General features: G+C 44.9%; 1 protein-coding gene across 1 annotated transcript in view; it reads left to right on the top strand.

Annotated features, from left to right (window-relative positions):
* LOC115459588 (E3 ubiquitin-protein ligase TRIM39-like) overlaps window positions 1-19573 on the top strand; it is a gene marked incomplete at its 3' end in the record, with an annotated part of 46462 nt that extends 26889 nt beyond the window's left edge. Inside the window, exons 4-7 of the mRNA XM_030189396.1 lie at window positions 4895-4990; window positions 11934-12164; window positions 12934-12956; window positions 19464-19573. Coding sequence (XP_030045256.1) covers window positions 4895-4990; window positions 11934-12164; window positions 12934-12956; window positions 19464-19573 — 460 coding nt within the window. The remainder of the gene's footprint in view (window positions 1-4894; window positions 4991-11933; window positions 12165-12933; window positions 12957-19463) is intronic.
* Between the last annotated feature and the right edge of the window lie 2833 nt (window positions 19574-22406).

The following is a 22406-nucleotide window of genomic DNA, read 5'->3' as shown; positions in this document are numbered from 1 at the left end:
CTAATCTTATTTAATGAATTTGTATCCCACATTTTCCCACCTATTTGCAGGCTGAATGTGGCTTACAGAGCCCTGTTATGGCATTGGGTCTGCTTTCAGTGATAAGTTAAAGAGCAGGACAGTAGCTCTGAGTCAGGGTCTTTCTTTGATCTATCTCCCAGGCCAGCAGTTAATGCTTCACACCTTCTTAGCCCAGAGAATCCCGCTTCTAGGGTTTGTCTGGAGGCAGGGGGGGGGGGGACTGCAAGGCGCTTTCAGGTAATTGTTGGGGGGGGGAGGGGGATGTCACATGTGTGGCTGACTGTCTTTGCTTGCTGGCCAGTTGGCGCACAGGGAGAGGTTGGGAGACAATGCTAGGGTATTTAGCTTAATTGCTCTTTGGAATGTGTTAGGCAGGGATTCTGGTGCTTGAATATTGGTTTTAGACTTCACTGGAGTTTTCACAGAGTCATGTGCAATCAGGTCAGCAGTATTGCTTCTCTAGCTAAATGCTCACTTGTGTGCAGACCACTCAATGTCAGACTGATTCACTCAAAGCCATAAGATCAATTTATCTTTTCAGTTTGGCCAATCCACACAAGTCCTCTCTCCTCACAAACCCAACATCCCCGGCCTAATCATATGCAGTGCAGAAGGCTCCTTCAGGCACCCTGAAAGGGTCCTCTGCCCCACAGTAATCATTCAGGGCAAGATGCACTAACCTACCCTGGCATGCATTAAAGCCCAATTTCCGACGACAACGACGGTAGCAGCAAACGAAAACGGAATGCAGATGAGCAAATTGTGTAGAAACCCTATTGAAATGAGATACACTAAAGTTTTCCGCTTGCCCTAACGATGGAAAACTACGGGAAAGCTAACGATCGGGAGGGAGCAAAGGCGCTCGTCAGGAGCGTCCTTTATGGATGGCCTTGCCCCCCTCTTAGGTCGCCACTGCTCCCCGCTTCCTCCTGCATTAATAAAAAATCCTGCACTAATAAAAAATCCAACTTTAAGCTGCCCCGGCCCCCTTCTCTTCCTCTCTTCCTCCCCAGCTCCGCCTCCTACCATCTTCTGCCCCCGTGCCCGACCCCCGCCGCCCCCCCTGAGGTCGTTGCTGGCGCTCCCCCCATCCACCAGGCCCCCCCTCCGTCTTACTGGGCCCGCGCAGCGCCTCTCACCTCTGTGTGAAGGTGCTGCACGGGCAAGAAGAACAGCTGATCGCCTCTTCACCGAGTCTTCGGACGTCCCTCCTGGGCCCACCCTCGTCTGACGTAAGTAACCTGATGTTTAAAGCGCTGCCCGGGGCTGTGTTTGTGATTGGAAGTAGGAGTTAGAGGAGAGGTAGTAGTCTCGATTACTGGTGTGGGTCTGCTCTGAGGTCCTCGGAGCCTGTCTCCGGGTTGCTTTCGGTGTGTTGTTCCAGCACCTTACACCGCCACAGCCGCCCTGATCGCTCTATTTGCGGTGTTATCAGGACAGTCTGGTGCTCCGAAGCATTTGCCCGGGGTGCAGAGACTCCGCAACCCTGGGGGCTGTGCCAGTGGATGGAGGTAGGAATCGGAGGAGGGCTGCAGGCTCAGTCTTCGGCTGCTGACCTGTTCTGTATCCTTTGGCGCCTTACACCGGGGCGCCATCGCGTTGCTCCTGCTCCCCTTGCCGCCGCTGCCGCTTCGGTAATGGAATTCAAACCTGCGTGGGGTAAACACAAAGGAATCCTGTTTAGAAGGAATGGTTTCCTGGAATCTTAGCGGAGTTTGGGTGGCGACGCCGGTAATTGGGAAACAAAACGGGAGCTGGGCAGACTTCTACGGTCTAGGCCCTGATGGTGACTGAATAGATAGGGATGAGCTGGAGTGTAAATTTTAAGGGGCTTTGAGGTTAGCTTCAGAACTTAGTACAAGACAAATGCTGGGTAGACTTTTACGGTCTGTGCCCTGAGAAAGGCAAGGAGAAATCAAACTCAGTATCACATACCATGTAAAATGAGTTTATCTTGTTGGGCAGACTGGATTATTATTATTATTTGTTGCATTTGTATCCCACATTTTCCTACCTTTTTGCAGGCTCAGTGTGGCTTACAATGTTCCGTTATGGCATTCACCATTCCAGAGTAAAAAGTTATAGTTGGAGTTACATGGAGAATAGGATAATAGGCATAGAAGGAAACCAGTTAGAATATAAAATAGAGTGGTGATGTGTTGCAGTTTATTTATTTATTTTTGTTACATTTGTACCCTGCACTTTCCCACTCATGGCAGGCTCAATGCAGCTTACATGGGGCAATGGAGGGTTAAGTGACTTGCCCAGAGTCACAAGGAGCTGCCTGTGCCAGGAACCGAACTCAGTTCCTCAGGACCAAAGTCCACCACCCTAACCACTAGGCCACTCCTCCACTCCAGTTACAATTATTGATCGATGTTGGACAGTACAGGTCTTTATCTGCCGTCATTTACTATGTTACCACTTCTTCTGTGCTCCAGCCCCTCATCCTCTCTTCCCACCCTCCCATAGGTGTAGGGAATGGAAGATGCAACAAGTCATGGTGGAAGTAAATGCTTCTATGACTGCAGACCTTTGGCAGCATCAGCAGTGGCTGAAGAAGGTGGATGACGGAATTTGGCAGAAAATCAACACTAGCATTGGCTGGTTGACAACCCTATGGATATTATGTTTTCTCTGATAGAGGGTTAACACTCTCGCTACATTTTTAACACATCACTTGCTTTTTTTTACAGTGTTTGGTATTATAATCCCTCCGAAGGGACGTTAATGCTTTACCTGAGTCAACTGGTGCCTCTGTTCACACTGAAAGGGGTAGGGATTAAATGGGTCTCAGCTCCTTGTGACTCTAGGCAAGTCACTTAACCTACAAATAAGTACCTGAGTGAATATACTATGTGAACTGCTTTGAATGTAGTTGCAAAAACCATAGAAAAGTGGTCTATCAAGTCCCATTTCCCTTTCCTCCATAGTGGAGGCTGTGCAGGAATCCAAGGAGTGTGTCAGTATCTTTAGTATCACAGTGTGTCCTGGGAAGCTGAGAGATGAAGGTGTGTGTTTTTTATGGAGTTGAATTAGCAGCATTTTGAAGCATATGAGTAGTAAGATCAATCATCAAAACTTGAACCCTGGCTGCTGTCTATTCAGGCATCTTCCATATACATTCAGGGGTCAATATTCAGCCTGTGAGTTGTGGCTCCCCGAAGGAATACAGGTATTGCCAATACTCCATGCTGTACCCAAGAACCTAAACAGATGATAATAATGAATAATCTTATTGAATTACCCCCTCGTAATGCTGTTTCATCTTGTCTTACATTTCCCTATCTGTAGGAATGTGATATATAAAACAATTCACTCTGCTAATTTCTCCTATCAAGGCACCAAAATTCTCTTCCTAAATCAATCAAGTTTACAGCTGATTACCTAACTTTTACAAGTCTTCTAAAAACACATTTCTTCAGTTTGGCCTTTCTGAATACAAAGAACTCTTTTCTTAATCTCGTTTCCCACCTAGTCCTGCCTAATTATGCTCTCACCTATCCACTCCTGAGATAGTCTAAAGCCCTGGTTAGGACACCTTGTTCATGGTTCAGTTTACCTGGTTAGATATGGGGCACTGGAACTGAATATTACTGGTGCCTGCATATCGCTCAGTTCCACCCTGACTCTGCCTCCGTTTCACCCCTCCACTGCTTGGACAGAACTTTTGCCAATATTCAGTGGCACTGTTGGGTTAAGTGCTGTTTAATATTGGCTCATGGCCAGTTTAGCACGATTTAACCAGGCAGAAGCCTATCCTGCCTGGTTATATCACTTTGAATATTGACCCATCAGAATTCAGTTATCTTAAAGACGGGGGCAGGCCCAGGAGGAGACAGACGCGCGACCGAAGCTGGGCGAAGACAGGCATCAGTTTTTGTACTTGCCCGTGCAGCGCCTTCGGACAGAGGAGAGAGGGGCTGCACGGGCCCGGTAAGAGGGAAGGGGCCCAGTGGATGGGGGGGAATGGCGGCGACGACGACCCCAAGAGGGGGCGGGGCACAGGGCGGAGGATGTCAGGAGGCGGAGCTGAGGGGAGACAGAGTAGTGAGGAAGGGAGGGGGGCTGGGGCTGCTAAAGGTATGTTTTGCTTTTTAATTTATAATGCAGAGGGAAGCGGGGGGGGGGGGGGAATGGCGACCTCGGGGGGGGGGGCAAGGACGGCCATACAGGACACTCCTGACGAGCGCCTTTGCCCCCTCCCGACCCTTTTTATTTTTGTTTTGATTTGGGAGCCACGTGCTTGTGTTTTGACTGTTTGTGGCATGCGCAGAGCAGCTAACATAACGCTTGGCTGCTCTGCACATGCTTTAGGGGCCGATTACCGACGTGGATTACGATTCTTTGATACATTGTACTTTTCAATACTGATCCGAGCATGTGTGACTTGTTTTTTGGGTGCATTCTTTGTTTTTTAAAAATCGTTAGGGACTTTAACGATTTAGATTTTTTAACATTTGCTTGATGCATCTGCCTCTCAATCCCTGATTAGGACACCTTGGTCATGGTTCAGTTTATGTGGTTAGATATGGGGCACTGGAACTGAATATCACTGGTGCCCGCTTATCTCTCAGCTCCACCCTGACTCTGCCCCCGTTTCACCCCTCCTCTGCCTGGACAGAACTTTTGCCAATATTCAGTGGCACTGTTGGGTTAAGTGCTGTTTAATATTGGCTCATGGCCAGTTCAGTATGATTTAACCAGGCAGGAGCCTATCCTGGTTATATCACTTTGAATATTGATCCATCAGAATTCTGTTATTTCAAAGAAACGATCTAAATTGGAAGGAACATCTCACATTTACAGTCAAATCTGAAATTGTGGCTATAAAAATAATCACATGCTAATCAATGATGTTTAATGTTCACAGGAAAAACTTAAAATGCACCTGGAGCCTCTGAGAAAGAATCTGGAAGATCTTCTGAAGTTTAAATCTACTGAAGAGAAGAAAGCTGAAGAGCTGAAGGTGGGTGTCTGTGTCTCCTTCTGAGCCAGTTTCTGCAGGGTTTTTGTTCCTCTCACTATATCAATCCCCTGAATCACCTGAATAAGAGAATAATATCATCATCATTATTATTATTATTAGCATTTGTATAGCGCTACTAGACGCACGCAGCGCTGAACACCTGACACAAAGAGACAGTCCCTGCCCAAAAGAGCTTACAATCTAAATAATACAGACAGACAAGACAGTTACGGGTGAGGGAAGTGATGGGTGAGAAGGAAGGAAGGGACAAGGGGAGGGCAATTGAATAATAATAAATAATACTAAATTGGATAATGGAATTCAATCTGCCTTGTTACTGCATGGAAACTATTTCTTGGTTCCTTATTGGCTGAGAACAGGCGGATTCTGAATCTGTAAGTGGAACAAAGGAAAAGGTTAACATTGTATTTCTTGCAGAGAGTTAGTGTGGTGTGGGCTGCAAAATGGGAAAGGAGCATCGGGCTCAAGCTTGATCCAGTCCAGCAGTGTAGAGTGGGGGTCTTTGGGGCTGTTGTGGTGCCAGGAAGGATGGCTGCAGGGCTGAGTGCACCAGGGCCTGTTAGGGGGCAGGAATTGGAGAAGTAGCATGGTCCTGGGAATCTGTGCATGCTTGAAAGGGTCTCTGGTGTGGGGAAGCAGAGTAAGAAGTAAGTTCTAGGCCCACTGGGGAAAACATTGGCTCGATCTGGGGCCGTGCTGGGCTCAAAAGTGTGGCAGCTGACTGGCCATGTTGGAGTGAGTCTGGGAAACCAACTTGAGCACCAGTGGGCCCAAATTCCCTAATTGCAAGGGCGTGAAATACAAGACGCTACACGCGTCAACCTTTTCTCACATGAGCACACAGCTTTGGAATACACTGCCGCGCAACCTAAGAATGACTCACAAACAAGCTTCCTTCCGCAAATCATTGAAGACCCACCTGTTTGAAACAATCTACGGAAAGAGCCAAAACACATAGAGTCCACACTCACTATTCATCAATGCATCACACAACCACTTCTGACCCTCACCCCCCTTAATTCCACATCACCCATACATGTACTCACAGAAATATGTACACCATATGTCTGTGTGTCTTAATACTGCCCTTTAAGCTTCCCATTGTCTCCTTCCAATGTTTCAATGTTGATGTCCCATTGTAATATTCCTAACGATACTTCGATGGTCTCGCATAACCTGTACAATGTAACCCATAACCAAGCTGTACAATTGTATTTCCACTCTTCATATCTTATTGTAAGCCACACTGAACCCGCAAAGAGGTGGGAAAATGTGGGATACAAATGCAATAAATAAATAAATAAAACAGGAGCTCTGACAAACCCAGAAATGTGTGCATGATGTTCAGGATCACAGGTCCACGCAGGGCCCATAAAGAAAGTGGAGCTTGGTGTGGAACAGAACCAGGACTCAGTGGGGAGGTCAGAAGTGGGAGTCAGGGCCGCCGAGAGACTGGGCCGGGCCCGGGACAAGCTCCCCCCCTCCCCCGAAGTCATTGCCACTCCTCCTCAACCCGACCCCCTACACGGAAGTTACGTCAGACGAGGGCGGGACACAGGGAGGGAAGGAGGCCCGAAGGGAGATGATCTGCTGCCTGCAGCGCTTTCACACGGAGGTGAGAGGCACTGTGATTTCAATGCAGGGGGCCCGGCCCGGTGGCGGACGGTCGACCACAGAGGGCGGGTGGGACCAGTGGCGTACGTAGCGTATTTGACACCCGGGGCCTATCATTTTTTAACACCCCCCCTCCTCTATATGAAAGAATTATTTTTAATAATAATCCACGAGTCACACAACAAGGGTGTACCTGGGAAAAGGCAGCATCTTAAACATTGCAGTGAGCATTAGAACATCAATACACCCGATTTGGGCGACCCTGTGAGAAGGATGCCCATCTTGCAATTTGTGTCGAAAGATGGACGTCCTTCTCTTTCGAAAATAAGCCTGCTAGGGTCTCAAGAATATCAACTCAAATAAACACTCAAAATGTAAATAGTCTTCCAACCTGATACAATCAATGGTACTAAGCCATGCAGACTACTGCAACGGAATTTACGCAGGATGCAAAGAACAAATCCTAAAGAAACTCCAGACTGCTCAAAACACGGCAGCGAGACTTATCTTTGGGAAAACGCGATACGACAATGCAAAACCCCTTCGCAACAAACTACACTGGCTCCCAATCAAAGAACGTATCACCTTCAAAATCTGCACTATGGTCCACAAAATTATCCACGGCGCAGCCCCGGGATACATGGCTGACCTGATCGACCTGCCAACTAGAAATACATCCAAATCAACACGATCATACCTAAGTCTCCACCACCCTAGCTTCAAAGGACTGAAATACAAATCTACCTATGCGTCCAGCTTTTCTTATATAAGCACCCAACTGTGGAATGCACTACCAAAAGCCTTGAAAGAGACGAATGACCTCCTAAACTTCAGGAAAAAACTGAAAACAAACCTCTTCAAAAAGACATACCCCAATGATCTATGAACTGACAAATTTCCGCAAGCTATTGAAAACCTCTCTCTTCGACAAGATATACAACAAAGATCAACACATGTAACTGTATAATCTTTGACTTATCCAGAAAAGTTTTATACTATCTTTTGCTTTAATACTTTAATCACTTAACCCAAAACTCTCTGTAATAACAAATGTATGTTCCCTTCTACTTCCCATATCCACGATGAATTGTAAGCCACATTGAGCCCGCAAAAAAGTTGGGATAATGTGGGATACAAATGCAATAAATAAATAAATAAAATCCAACATAAATGCCACCTCACTGCAACACAACACAACTAATAACAGTATGTACACAACTCAACTCTTCAGTCGCACTATTCCCTAATGTGGCTGTACCACATGAACTTTACCATTACATCACTTTGTATTTGTTTACACCGGAGTTTGCAATCGCACCTCCGGAACTATGTAAGCCACATTGAGTCTACAAATATGTGAAAAAATGTGGAATACAAATGTACCAAAATAAACACTGGGAGCCCTGTTTACTAAGCAGTGTTATAGGCGCGTTAATATTTTTAATGCAAGTTAACCATGTACGTGCATTAACCATGTAGGTGCATTAACCATGTACGTGCCTGCAATATCCCTATAGGCGCCTACATGGTTAGCACATGCTTTAAGTGTAGGCGCGCTAAAAACACAAACGCACTTTAGTAAACAGGACCCTGAGTCATAATGAAGTATGTTTCACTGGAAATACATTCAGATCTCTGTGAAGGCATGAAAAGCTGGAAAATGCCTGTTAGACAGCAATTTACCAGCTGAGATATCAAAGAAAAAATAAGGCAGGACAAGAAGGAATTATATAGTTAATATTCAGCATCTTAATTAATTCCTGAACAATTTAATCATCGCATCTTCTGAGACAAGAATTTAAAAAAAAAAAGACTGAACAGAGAGATTAAAAAGGTTGAGTGATAACTTGAAAATATTAAGATTCATTTCTTCGGTGGGAAAGTTAGGAATTATTGTTTATATTTTTAAATAAAAGGAGTTAGATAACAGATTATTGAAGAAAAAAGATGCACAATAGAACATACAAATAATAGAAAGATTGGATTTTTTATTTGTTGTAGATAGGCTAGTAGGGGGAGAATAACAGAAGAAGACCCTTTCATACTTACCTGAAGAAGAGGAGGGGTATCTTTCAATACTGACCCATGCAAGAAGGATTTTCCTTGAAGACACTGAAAGATAAAAAGAGATAAATGATTGAGAAAAATATACAGACACTAGAGTTTGACATAAAGAGAATTTACTTAAATCTGAGAACCTAACATACATTAATATTTAATTGGGAAACACCCTGAGTGTAATGAGATCTGTTGGTGGAAGAAAATGTAAAAGAAAAAAACTTGTAAAGTATCTTGTTTATACCAGACTGATTTCAAAACAATTTAAGTGAAAGTTCAAGCAAAGAATAATGAAAAAACTAAGACACCCATAGGAATATGATAAAATTAGAGGGATTTTGTCGCGTGCTCGAGGACCTTGGCATACTGTCAGGCTTCTTCCCCGGGAGCACTGGGTTCGTGAGCCCATGGGCCACTACCGTGGAGCGGCAGTGGAAGGCAAGATCACCTCCAAGGTAGAGATGAGACAAAACTGGACCGGAACCCCGGACTGGAGTTCTACACCGGAATACACGGAACTGGAACGCACCGGACGGGTGCGCACTGGAGTGGAGCCTGCTGGACTGGAACACACTGGAGGGCCCCACAGGACTGGAACATACAGGAGTGAAACCCGCTGGACTGGAACACACTGGACCTAGGCTTCACCTACGCTTGACCACCTTTCCCCGAGGGTTGAGCCCTCAGGTTCTGGCAGCCGGTAGGACTTACAGGAAAACCCGGAACTGGAACTTGCAAGCAGGAACAGCAGGAATGAAGATCCAGGAGTGCCCCCTGGCACCTAGGCGCAGGCAAGGCCGACAGGCAGGGACTGTCCGGGTTCTGGCAGTCGGCAGGTTTAAACACAATGACTAGTAAACTGTACCTAGGCTAATAGAAACGCTATACCCAGGCAAACCAGTCATACACAAGAAACATACACAGAGCACACTCAGGAGACTTGAAAGCTATACACCAGCTAACAACAAAGCTGTGCCCAAGCTAACAAGTCATGCACTGGAAACAAACACAGAGCACTAGCAAAGCTATACACCAGCTAACAACAAAGCTGTGCCCAAGCTAACAAGTCATGCACTGGAAACAAACACAGAGCACTAGCAAAGCTATACACAGGCTAACAAGCCACACGGTGCCTAAGCTGGCTAGTCTAAACAAACACAGAGCACTAGCAAAGCTATACACAGGCTAACAAGCCACACGGAGCCTAAGCTGGCTAGTCTAAACAAACACAGAGCACTAGCAAAGCTATACACAGGCTAACAAGCCACACGGTGCCTAAGCTGGTAAGTCTAAACATAGAAACTCACACAGAGCAAACACTGAAACAGTGTACAGAGCACTCTATACACCAGGGCCCTAGATGAACAATGCAAAGGCCAGGGCTGTAGTCTCTAAGTGATTAATAAAGCCCTTCCACACCAGAGGCACAGCTGCAGCAATCACCTTGCATCCAAACAGAGGCTTGACACACAGAGAAGTCAGCCCAGCGGGAGCCATCTTGGATCCTGGCATACAGGAGTCGGCGGCAGCCATCTTGGAAAAGGCATAGCCCACACAGGTGAGGTTCAGTAGGGCAATCAGCACACAGAGCCAGAGAGAAACTAAGACAGAGACAGACACAGAGACAAGCAGAAGCCAGCACAGCCACCGACTCCCAGAAACAGGGTAAGTCTGAGGGTTGTCACGGCCACAGACGTAACAGATTTGGCTGATAACATCTTATTAGTTTTCTGCTCTTATTCTATAAGGCTTAGGCATGTCCTGAAATCGTTAAATAAATGACATTAAGTGCACCCCATAGTTGTACCTCTCTCTTGGTGCCAGTTCATAGAATTGCCCCTCAGTGCTTTCATCACATCGTTGCTGAGGTCATCCGCTCGGTGAACTGTGACATTATAGTAAGGACTGATCTGGTGACATTCACTGACTGTTACATGTACATTTCTGCTCATTCAGGGATGGGTCTGTCCTGATGCCTTTTAACTGAGTTCCAGGATACAGATTTCAATCTGAAATAACTCCTGTGATGTGGAAGCTCATTTTCATCTAATTTAACCATTTATAACCTGTAACTGTTGATTGGTTTTGAGAGCTCCAGGATATAGTTGCGGATTCTGGATCCTCTGGTGTCACAAAGCTCAGCAGAGCTGGTGTTAGGTGAACTCAGTGGTCCTCAGGAAAACGAGATTTTCAAGCTCTTTCAGCTGGAGGTTCTGCACAGCCAGTGGGTGAAGTGAGGGTACCCTAACCCTAGCTTCCTACCATTCCACCTTCTTTTTAGAGACAGCACTATAACTACATTTAAATCACAGGATCTGCTGGTCTGTGACCACTTACTTTGTTGTTGTTGTTTTTGGGTTTTTTTGCTTGTTTGTTTTCTTGAATTTTTCAAAGCTTTATTGAAAATATAGCCAAATTTAACAGCAGTAGCCAGAAAACTAATTCTTAAAGAATCAACACCCCTTCATCCCCTCCCTCCTCCCCCTTATCCACAACCGTGGAGAACCACTACTCAACAAAATGTACAAAAGCTTGGGCTAGATACCAGAAGAAGAGAGAGGAGAACAAGATGCTAATGAATACTGAGGAAGGGAGAGAATGGGGAGATGCAGGGGGTAGATGCTTGGGAAGAATGAAGTGGAGGCTGCTTGTGGTAAGGGGTAAGAGCAGGAGAGGAGGGAGACCCCTCTTCTGCTCACTTAGAGACAATATGGGGACAACAGTGGTACAGGACCCAACTTTACAAAATTATTGGGGGTGCTAAACCCAGTGGAAATAACCCCTCCCTGGACACATACAAGGAATTTTCTCAAAATTGGGGGTGCTCAAGCACCCACAGCACTAACAGAGTTGGCTCCTATGGGTACTGGAATGGGTACAGTGCAGAGAGGCAGAGGGAGTTGCTGAGCAGGGGATGGAGGAGATTGTGAAAGGGGGATAAGCTTCTGAGTATGGTAGGAGAGGAAGGTTGGGAAAAGAGTGGGTGGTGAGAGGAGGAAGGCTGTGCTGGAGTCACGACTGTTAAAGGAGGAAGTGCTGTACCAGAGCCACCACTGAGAGGAGGTAATGGAGCCACTGCAAGTGTGGAATATGGGTTTGGGTGTGAGAAGGTACGTCTTGATTAATCTAGGGTGCTCAGTACACTTGTACTTGTCCTGCTGACAACAACAGAAATTTCTTGTTCATGGAAAGACCTCAATCCAGAATCACTGTACTGTTACTGAGAATTATCTTTCCGTGTTTAATCCAGAGTGAGACACAGATCAAACGACAGAAAGTGGAGTCTGAGTTTGAAGAGTTACAACAGTTTCTGAATAAGGAGAAGCAGATCCTTCTCTCGAGACTGGAAAAGGAAGAGAAGAAGATTCTCCAGAGAATCATGGAAAATGAGACCCAGCTAGAAGAGCAAAGTTCCTCCCTCATGCAGCTGATCACCGAGATAGAGGAGAAGAGTCAACAGCCGACCAACGAGTTACTGAAGGTGAGATTAGCAAATATATTTCTAAGGAAGTTACAGATCTTCCAGGAGGAATCAGGGAATTCAAGTAGCAGATCGAAATATCTTACATAATGGCTGATTTTTCAGCCAGCAGCTGCACTTACCAAATCAGAGGGGTAAATTGGGCAACTTTCATTTTTGGAAGTTTTGTATACTGTAGGGTCAGTAGAGAGGGACTATACAACTTTTTCACAACGTTGATGTTTTTCATGTTCTACAGCCTAAAAACTGTGGGTAAACATTTCATATTTTTTAAAGATGTAGTTAGTCCATACCTGAGGCTGAAATTTTGCAAGATTATACAGTTGATATCCCTCTGCTAGAAATAAGTCACTTACCCCACTTTTGATACCTTTTCACCCAGACATCACAACTCCACCTCTGCCCAAACCAGGCACTTGAGAGCCTCTACATGCAGATCACGGATCAGAGCCACTAAGGAGGTTTCAGTACTGTGCCCCATCCAAAAGTCTGATTGATGGGCATGAAGGACTTGAAAAGTTGCCCAAGTATCAGTTTCTCTACAACTTAGGAGATAAATGGTAGTTTTGAAATAGGCTGATACACTTGTTTCCATAATGAGTTTGGGTGTTTCTTATAGATTTTTGGATGCTGATCATAGAAATGGCATCAAAATTTTGTAGCTGTTTTTTGATTGAGCAGAGCTTTGAGTAGAGTATCCTAATGTATAATGTGTTCTCGTAAACTGTGAAATCTAACTAGAAATATTCTCTGTTTCATTTCCCTTTAGGACGTGAAGGATGCTCTGAGCAGGTACAAGTTAGTTTTCTGTCATTTTCTATGCGGCTGGATGGATTTTGAGTAAGAAAGAAGGGAATTAATTGATTGGAGAAAGGGAGAGGAGTAGCCTAATGGTTAGTGCAGTGGGCTTTGATCCTGGCAACCTGGGTTCAAGTCCCACAGCAGCTCTTTGTGACCTTGGGCAAATCACTTAACCCTCCATTGCCCTAGGAACAAAAAAACTGATTGTGAGCCCCCTAGGGACAGAGAAAGTACCTGTATATAATGTGTACAGTGCTGCATATGTCTAGTAGTGCTATAGAAATGATTAGTAGTGCATGTGGAATTAAGAATGGGAGAGAAGGAGGTGGGATTGAGTGCAGAAGGAGTTGCTGGGGATGGTCTCTGCTCTGACGCTGTCCATAACAAAGTAATTCTATAAAAATATGTTTATATTTCTTTGAAGGGTGAATAAACATGTGGATAATGGTGAGCCAGTTGATACTGTTTATCTGGATTTTCAGAAGACATTTGATAAAGTTCCCCATGAATTTCTCCTGAGGAAACTCAAAAGTCATAGGATGGGATACAGTGTCGTATTGTGGATTATAAGAACATAAGAGTAACCATACTGGGTCAGACCAATGGTCCATCTAGCCCAGTATCCTGCTTCCAACAGTGGCCAATCCAGGTCACACGTACCTGGCAGAAACCCAAATCGTGGCAACACTCCATGCTACAAATCCCAGGGCAAGCAGTTGCTTCCCTTGTCTCTTTCAATAGCAGTCTATAGACTTTTCCTCCAGGAATTTGTCCAAACCTTTTTTAAACACAGATACGCTAACCACTGTTATGACATCCTCTGGTAAAGAGTTTCAGAGCATAACTATTTGTTGAGTAAAATAATATTTCTTGCTATTTGTCTTAAAAGTATTTCCATGTAACTTCCTCAAGTGTCCCTTAGTCTTTGTAATTTTGGAATGAGTAAAAAACTGATTTACTTCTACTCATTCTACACCACCTGAATCATATCTCCCCTCAGCCGTCTCTTTTCCAAGCTGAAGAGCCCCAACCTCTTTAGCCTTTCCTCATACGAGAGGAGTTCCATCCCCTTTATCATTTTGGTCGCTCTTCTTTGAACCTTTTCTAATTCCGCTATTGGGCTCATTTTCAAAACAGAAAAACATCTAAAAAGTGGCATAAAGTAGCATTTGGCTCTTTTTCTCACAAAAACACCCAAATCAGTATTTTCAAAACCTATTTTTAGACGTTTTTCTATGAAGTCCGTCAGAAGTGTGTCCAAATCTCAAGGGATGTGTCAGGGGCGTGTTCAGGCTGGGACTTGTGTGTTCCTAAGACTTAGATGTTTTTCAGCCATAACGGAACAAAACAAAATCTTCCTGGACTAAAATTTAGACGTTTTTGAGCTAGACCTGTTTTCATAACGAATAAGGCACAAAAAGGTGCCCTAAATACCCAGATGACCACTGGAGGGAATCAGGGATGACCTCCCCTTATTCCCCTAGTGCTCACTAACCCCCTCCCACCCCCACAAAATGTGATGAAAAACATGACTTGCCAGCCTCTAGATATAATCGACAAATTATAATAAATAAATATAAAGGTAATCTCCTTCTGGTTCTATTAACAAATAGTGCATTCAAGTGTGGAGGAGGTATAAAGATAACATCATCGGCTTAATTTTCTGACAGAAAATGATACATTCAATTAATTTAAGGAGATGTTGCCTCAAGAAGCCCCCGGCTCGATTATATTACGAGCTCATGAGGGCTGGACCGCTTCATCATTGGCAACACCCCCACATTCTTAGAGCAGCCTGTCCCAAACATATGTGCTAATACTCTTTTTTTCTTTTTGTATACATTTTTTCTTTTTTCTAACATATGATGGGCAATCGTAAAGTTAAACGTAACAGCTACTTAGCTTTTGCAAGGTCCAATCCTTCTTTAGTTAGTAACATGCTGAACGCGACCAAGACCAACAATGGCCACCGTTTCGTCGCCTGCTTCAGGGTCAAGTGGTCTGCGTCTAACTAAAACAGAAAAATGTATATATTATGATATTGAAACCTTCATACAACTCTACATAACTTGTTTCTCTTAAGATATACTTTACAAAAACACCTCAGCTGAAGGATCAAACATTTCAAACGGACCAGCTTAGAATAAAGATGGCTCCTCGAATTTAAAGGTTCTCTTACGTCAGACGAAAATGATTGGCTCAACCAATCAGCTTGTATCCTCACCTTACATTCTTTCAACACGGAGAAAAAAGAAAAAATGTATACAAAAAGAAAAAAAGAGTATTAGCACATATGTTTGGGACAGGCTGCTCTAAGAATGTGGGAGTGTTGCCAATGATGAAGCGGTCCAGCCCTCATGAGCTCGTAATATAATCGAGCCGGGGGCTTCTTGAGGCAACATCTCCTTAAATTAATTGAATGTATCATTTTCTGTCAGAAAATTAAGCCGATGATGTTATCTTTATATCTCCTCCACACTTGAATGCACTATTTGCCAGCCTCTAGTCCAGCCTCAGATGTTATACTCAGGTCCATTAGAACAGCATGCAGGTCCCTGGAGTAGTCTAGTGGTGGGTGCAGTGCACTGCCGACAGGTGGACCCAGGCTCCTACCTCCCCCTACCTGTTACACTTGTGGAGGAAACTGTAAGCCCTCCAAATCTCACCAGAAACCCACATATAGGTGCCCCCTTCACCCGTAAGGGCTGTGGTAGTGGTGTACAGTTGGGGGTAGTGGGTTTTGGAGGGCTCAGCAGACAAGGTAAGGAAGCATTTTATGAAGTCCACTGCAGTGCCCCCTAGTGTGACCTACTGCTTTCCTGGGATGTCATGGGGACCAGTCTATTAAAAGTATCGGCTCCTCCTACATCCCAATGCCTTGATTTTGTGTGTTTTGCTCTTGGACGTTTCTTTTTTTTTTTTTTCGAGAATGGACCAAAAAACAAAATGTTCAAATCACAAAACCTTGTTCAAAACGGTATTTAAAAAAAAAAAAAAAAGATAGACATTTTTCTTTTTTGAAAATGGCCTTTTTTCCTATTCAGACTTTGACATCATTTAGAAAATGCCCTTCTATACCTTTTTTGAGATACAGTGGAGGAGTGGCCTAGTGGTTAGGGTGGTGGACTTTGGTCCTGGGGAACTGTGGAACTGAGTTTGATTCCCACTTCAGGCACAGGCAGCTCCTTGTGACTCTGGGCAAGTCACTTAACCCTCCATTGCCCCATGTAAGCCGCATTGAGCCTGCCATGAGTGGGAAAGTGCAGGGTACCAATGTAATAAAATAAATACAGTGACCAGAACTGAATGAAATTCTCACCATGGAGTGATAGAAAAGCATTATAGTATTTTCCTTCTTATTCACCATCCCTTTCCTAATAATTCTTAGCATCCTGTTTGCTTTTTTTGGCTGCCACCGCACACTGAGCAGAAGATTTCAGCGTATTATCTACAATGACACCCAGAACTTTTTCTGGAGCGCTGACTCCCAAGGTGGATCCTAGCCTCAGGTGACTATAATTCGGATTATTCTTTCTAATGTGCATTCATTCAAATTAAATTTTATCTGCTATTTGGACGCCCAGTCTTCCAATTTCCTAAGATCTTTCTAAAATATTTCACAGTCCACACGTGTTTTAACAACCTTGAATAGTTTTGTATCATCTGCAAATTTGATCACCTCACTTGTCATTCCGATTTCCATATCATTTATAAATATGTTAAATAGTACCGGTCCCAGTACAGATCCCCAGCGACACTCCACTGTTCACCCTCCTCTATTGAGAGAAAAGACCATTTATCCCTACCCTCTGTTTTCTGTCCAATAACCAATTCCTAATCTACACTGGTTAAAAGATAAAAAAAACAGAGTAGGGTTAAATGGTCAATATTCTCAATGGAATAAATAATGGGGTTCCTCAGGGTCTGTGCTGTGACCTCTACTTTTTAACCTAATCACAAATGATTTAGAAATGGGAATAATGAGTGGGGTGATTAAATTTGCTGAGGACAAAGTTATTCAAAGTTCTTAAAATACAAGAGGATTTACAGAATTTCATATTGACCAATTGGATGATTTCGCATATTACCAGCTGAGACATTACGTGGCCTCTCTGCCCAAACAATCTTTGACCGCGGAGATAGGGGATAACATAGTAACATAGTAGATGATGGCAGAAAAAGACCTGCACGGTCCATCCAGTCTGCCCAATAAGATAAATTCATATGTGCTACTTTTTATTTGTACCTGTCCTCTTCAGGGCACAGACCATATAAGTCTGGCCAGCACTATCCCCGCCTCCCAACCACTAGCCCCGCCTCCCACCACCAGCTCTGGCACAGACCGTATAAGTCTGCCCAGCACTATCCCCGTCTCCCAACCACCAGTCCCACCTCCCACCACCAGCTCTGGCACAGACCGTATAAGTCTGCCCAGCTCTATCCCCGCCTCCCACCACCAGCACTACACAGACCGTATAATTCTGCCCAGCACTATCCCCGCCTCCCAACCACCAGCCCCACCTCCCACCATCGGCTCTGCCACCCAATCTCAATTAAGCTCCTGAGGATCCATTCCTTCTGAACAGGATTCCTTTATGTTTATCCCACGCATGTTTGAATTCTGTTACCGTTTTCATCTCCACCACCTCCCGCGGGAGGGCATTCCAAGTATCCACCACGAAGCACACGAAGCACAGATGTAGTTTTGGAACTTTCTGGTTCTGCTTCTCAAACAGACCACTGAATCTCTTCCTTTTTTTGCTGGATGGATCAGCTGACTCATTAAATTTTAATGTGTGGCCAACGGCAGAAACAGACATGCCGGAATGGAGCATATCCAACACACCTATTTTGTCACTAAGACACATCACATGTTTCTTTCTCTTACGATCAACTTACTGAACTGTTGGGTCTGGAGGCCCAACAAAGAGTACCATTGAGATACTTTCACTCTTTTATAAGAGACTCGTTACAGAACTTTGACTTTTCCAAAATAATTGAACAATGGAATGCTGAACTGGGACTTAATCTCCAGGAGGAGCACTTACACAGACAGTTGGTATCGGTGACTAAGTTTACAGAGAACGTAGCCTGGCAAGAATTGCAGCTAAAATTTTACTGAGGCTGTATATCTCACCGTATAGGGCCTGGAGAGCAACCATAGCAGACGTGGATTCCTGTCCAAAGTGTGGGGCTTCCGGAGCACACCTGGGGCACATGTTTTGGACGTGTCCCGGGGTGCAACAATTCTGGAGGGACGTGGGACTGCAGGTATCTAACTGTTGGCGCACAAGATGGAAGATAGCTCCAGGACAATTATTTGAGTCTTTTGCCAGTGCAGGGTGTATGCCAGCGAAAATGAAAGCTTTTTTAAAGCGCACTGTGCTGATGGGTAAGAGAGCAATACTACAACTGTGGAGAAATGCAGAAAGCCCCTCCCTGGCACAGTGGCGTATAGCAATGATTCAAATGTGCTCATTGGAGAAACGGAAAATAAAAGACTTGGCGTCCAACAAAGGGGACATTTTTTGTGCCACTTGGGCACCCTTTTGGGACACGCTTACCCCTACTGCTCGAAGCCGTATCCTGAACTTATGAGGGGGGAGGGTAGGGGGTGATAGGTTGAGTTGGGGGGGGGTGGGTGGGTGGGCACGTTCTAATTCTGTTTTAATAAAAATGAACGGGAAAAAAAAATACAAGAGGATTGTGAAAAATTGCAAGAGGACTTTACATGACTGGGAGACAGAATCCACCAACTGGCAGATGACATTTAGATCTAGATTCTATAAACCTAAAACATCTAAGTGAAAAACGCACAAAATCAAGCCATTAGGACGTATGTGGGCCAGTATTCTTAGTAGACTGGCCACACAGACATCCCAGCAGAGCAGTGGGGCACCCTAGGGGGGCACTGCAGTGGACTTCACCTAAAAGGTCCCAGGTACGCGTCTCACCGCTGCCCCGTTATCTTGTATGGTGAGTCCTCCAAAACCCACCAAAATACTACTGTACACAACTACAATAGCCCTGGACCATAACATCTGAGGCTCTCATAGAAACTGGTATGTAATATTTCTTTCACATCTTTGGAGGGTGGGAGGGGTCAGTGACCACTAGGGGAGTAAGGGGGGGGGGGTCACGCCTTAATCCCTCTTGTAGTCGATTGGTCATTTAAGGCACCTTGTTGTGACTTAGTTGTGATAAAAACAAAACATCTAAATTGTAGCCCTGGATATTTTTGTTCCGTTCCATTGTGGCAGAAAAACATCCGAGTGTTAGGAATGCCCAAAATCCCACCCCTTACACACTCCCTTGCATAGCAAAAATTTTTAAAAATGGGTTTCAAAACTAGCGATTTGGGCATTTTGTGCCACTTTTTAAATGCTTTCCTTTTTAAAAAATGAGTCCCATAATCACAAAAACTGACTGTTGGTGGTATATTTCATTCCTGGGTGTGACCATCTCCCAGAATAATCCCAGTGACTCTCTAACCCACAGGTGTGAGAAAATGAAGTTTCTGGAACCGGAGGTTGTTTCTACTGATCTGAAAATGGGTTTCCAACTGAGCTACCCTCAACAGCTGAAGAAATGGATTACAAAATTTGGAGGTGAGGAATTGGTCTATTTTTAATTTGTTTTTTCCTCTTTAAAAAATGCTCTAGATGATTCCAGTAAAAATGTGCAGAAATAACTGTTCACCCCACAGTAGGACACAGTACACCTTATTTTCGAACGAGAAGAGCGGCTATCTTCCGACACAAATCGGGAGATGGTCGCCCATCTCCTAAATCCCGCGAAATCGGTATAATCGAAAGCCGATTTTCTGCGCTGTGATTGGCTGAGAGAGACCTGAAGGGGCATAATCAAAAGGGAGGGGCATCCAAGTAAGTGGAGCTGTGGCCAAGTGGTTAGAGCACCCGTCTTGTAATCTAGAGGTGGCCGGCCATATAAAAAACACAGCTAGCATACTATCCAGTTAATATCACACTAATTATGCATTTTGTTTCTCATTATTATGGTTGCTTAAGGGGGGGGGGGGGAGTGAAAAAGGGAATGGTTTGGGGTGGGAATATGATTGTTGTTTTTGTGGAGGGGCGTAATAGAACAAAAACGTCTATCTCCATGGGCGTTTATCTCCGAGAACGGGTTCGTGAAGGGGCGGACCGAACCGTATTTTCGAAAAAAATGGACGTCCATGTTTTATTCGACAATTTGTGAGCTGGGCGTTTTTGTTTTTCAGTGATAATGGAAAATGAAAGCGCCCAGCTCAAAAACGAATAAATCCAAGGCATTTGTTCGTGGGAGGGGCCAGGATTCGTAGTGCACTGGTCCCCCTCACATGCCAGGACACCAACCGGGCACCCTAGGGGGCACTTTTACAAAAACAAAAAAAAAGGTAAAAGAGCTCCCAGGTGCATAGCACCCTTCTCTTGGGTGTTGAGCCCCCCAAATCCCCCTCAAAACCCACTGCCCACAAGTCTACACCATTACTATAGCCCTAAGGGGTGAAGGGGGGCACCTACATGTGGGTACAGTGGGTTTGGGGGTCGGTTTGGAGGGCTCCCATTTACCAGCACAAGTGTAACAGGTGGGGGGGGATGGGCCTGGGTCCACCTGCCTGAAGTCCACTGCACCCCCTAATAACTGCTCCAGTGACCTGCATACTGCTGCCAGGGAGGTGGGTATGACATTTGAGGGTGAACATAAAAATTTGTGAAACGGCATATTTTGTGGTGGGAGGGGGTTTGTGACCACTGGGGGAGTCAGGGGAGGTCATCCCCGATTCCCTCCAGTGGCCATCTGGTCATTTAGGGCACATTTTGTGGCCTTATTCGTGGAAAAACAGGGTCCAGGAAAATTGCCCTAAATTCTCGCTAAAAACGCATATTTTTCTTCCATTATCGGCGAAAGCCGCCCATCTCTGATCGCCCGATAACCACGCCCCAGTTCCGGCTTCACCACGCCTTCGACACGCCCCCATCAACTTTGTCCGCATCCGCGACGGAGTGCAGTTGAAAACGTCCAAATTCGGCTTTCGATTATACCGCTTTATTCGTTTTTGTGAGATAAACGTCTATCTCCCGATTTGGGTCACAATATAGGCGTCTTTCTTTTTCAATTATAAGCCGGATAGTAACATAGTAGATGACGGCAGAAAAAGACCTGCATGGTCCATCTAGTCTGCCCCACAATTTAAACTCATATGTGCTACTTCATGTGAACTACCTGATCTTGATTTGTTTGCCATTTTCAGGGCACAGACCGTAGAAGTCTGGCCAGAACAAGACCCACCTCCCAACCACCAGCCCCGCCTCCCCCCACCGGCTCTGCCACCCAATCTCGGCTAAGCTTCTGAGGATCCATTCCTTCTGAACAGGATTCTTTTATGTTTATCCCACGCATTTTTGAATTCTGTTACCGTTTTCATCTCCACCACCTCCCGCAGGAGGGCATTCCAAGCATCCACCACTCTCTCCGTGAAAAAATGCTTCCTGTCATTTTTCCTTATTCTGCCCCCCTTCAATCTCATTTCATGTCCTCTCGTTCTACCGCCTTCCCGTCTCCGGAAAAGGTTCGTTTGCAGATTAATACCTTTCAAATATTTGAACGTCTGTATCATATCACCCCTGTTTCTCCTTTCCTCCAGGGTATACGTGTTCAGGTCCACAAGTCTCTCCTCATACGTCTTGTAACGCAAATCCCATACCATCCTCGTAGCTTTTCTTTGCACCGCTTCAATTCTTTTTACATCCTTAGCAAGATACAGCCTCCAAAACTGAACACAATACTCCAGGTGGGGCCTCACCAACGACTTGTACAGGGATACGCAGCAGAAAATGTGTTATACTCTTATGTATGAATGTATTTATAAGATCATTGAGGGACATTTTGATAATTTAAAATCTCTAACATTTCTCTCTCTCTCTCTTGTTTTTTTACATATCACATCATGCAGTATTTGGTAAGTTTGTTCATTTAGTAAAATATGTATTTTAGAGGTGGGCAATTAATGTGTTAATAACACTATTTGGGCCCCTTTTACTAAGGGTGTATCAGGCGGTAATCGGGCAGTGTCGCATCTCAGTGGGTGGCGGTAAGGGCTGCTCCCCAGATGGCCGTGTGGCAAAAAAACATACAGCGAAGGCAGCACAGGCCCCCTTGGGTCGCAGCTTGGTAAAAGGGTTCCTTAATGCATACCATGTTTTTTAATTCTGCCTGTTTTTTTTTTTTTTTAACTCTGATCCACCCCTCCCCCACGCTTACCTCTACAGCAGGGCTCAGGATTTTTTCTCCTCCTCGGAGCTGCCTCAAACTCCTTCTCTCCCCCTGCATGGACAGGCTCTGCAGACACTTGAGCTGCATGGTTCAGGAAGGTGGGGAAGGTCTTGTGAGACTTGAAACCGCAATACTTCCCCAAATTCCTGCACTGTATGACTCAAG

The sequence above is a fragment of the Microcaecilia unicolor genome, unplaced genomic scaffold, assembly GCF_901765095.1.
Source record: "Microcaecilia unicolor unplaced genomic scaffold, aMicUni1.1, whole genome shotgun sequence".
In the NCBI taxonomy this organism is placed as follows: domain Eukaryota; kingdom Metazoa; phylum Chordata; class Amphibia; order Gymnophiona; family Siphonopidae; genus Microcaecilia; species Microcaecilia unicolor.
Note: the sequence above shows the minus strand (reverse complement) of the source record. Positions and strands in the feature narration are given on the sequence as shown.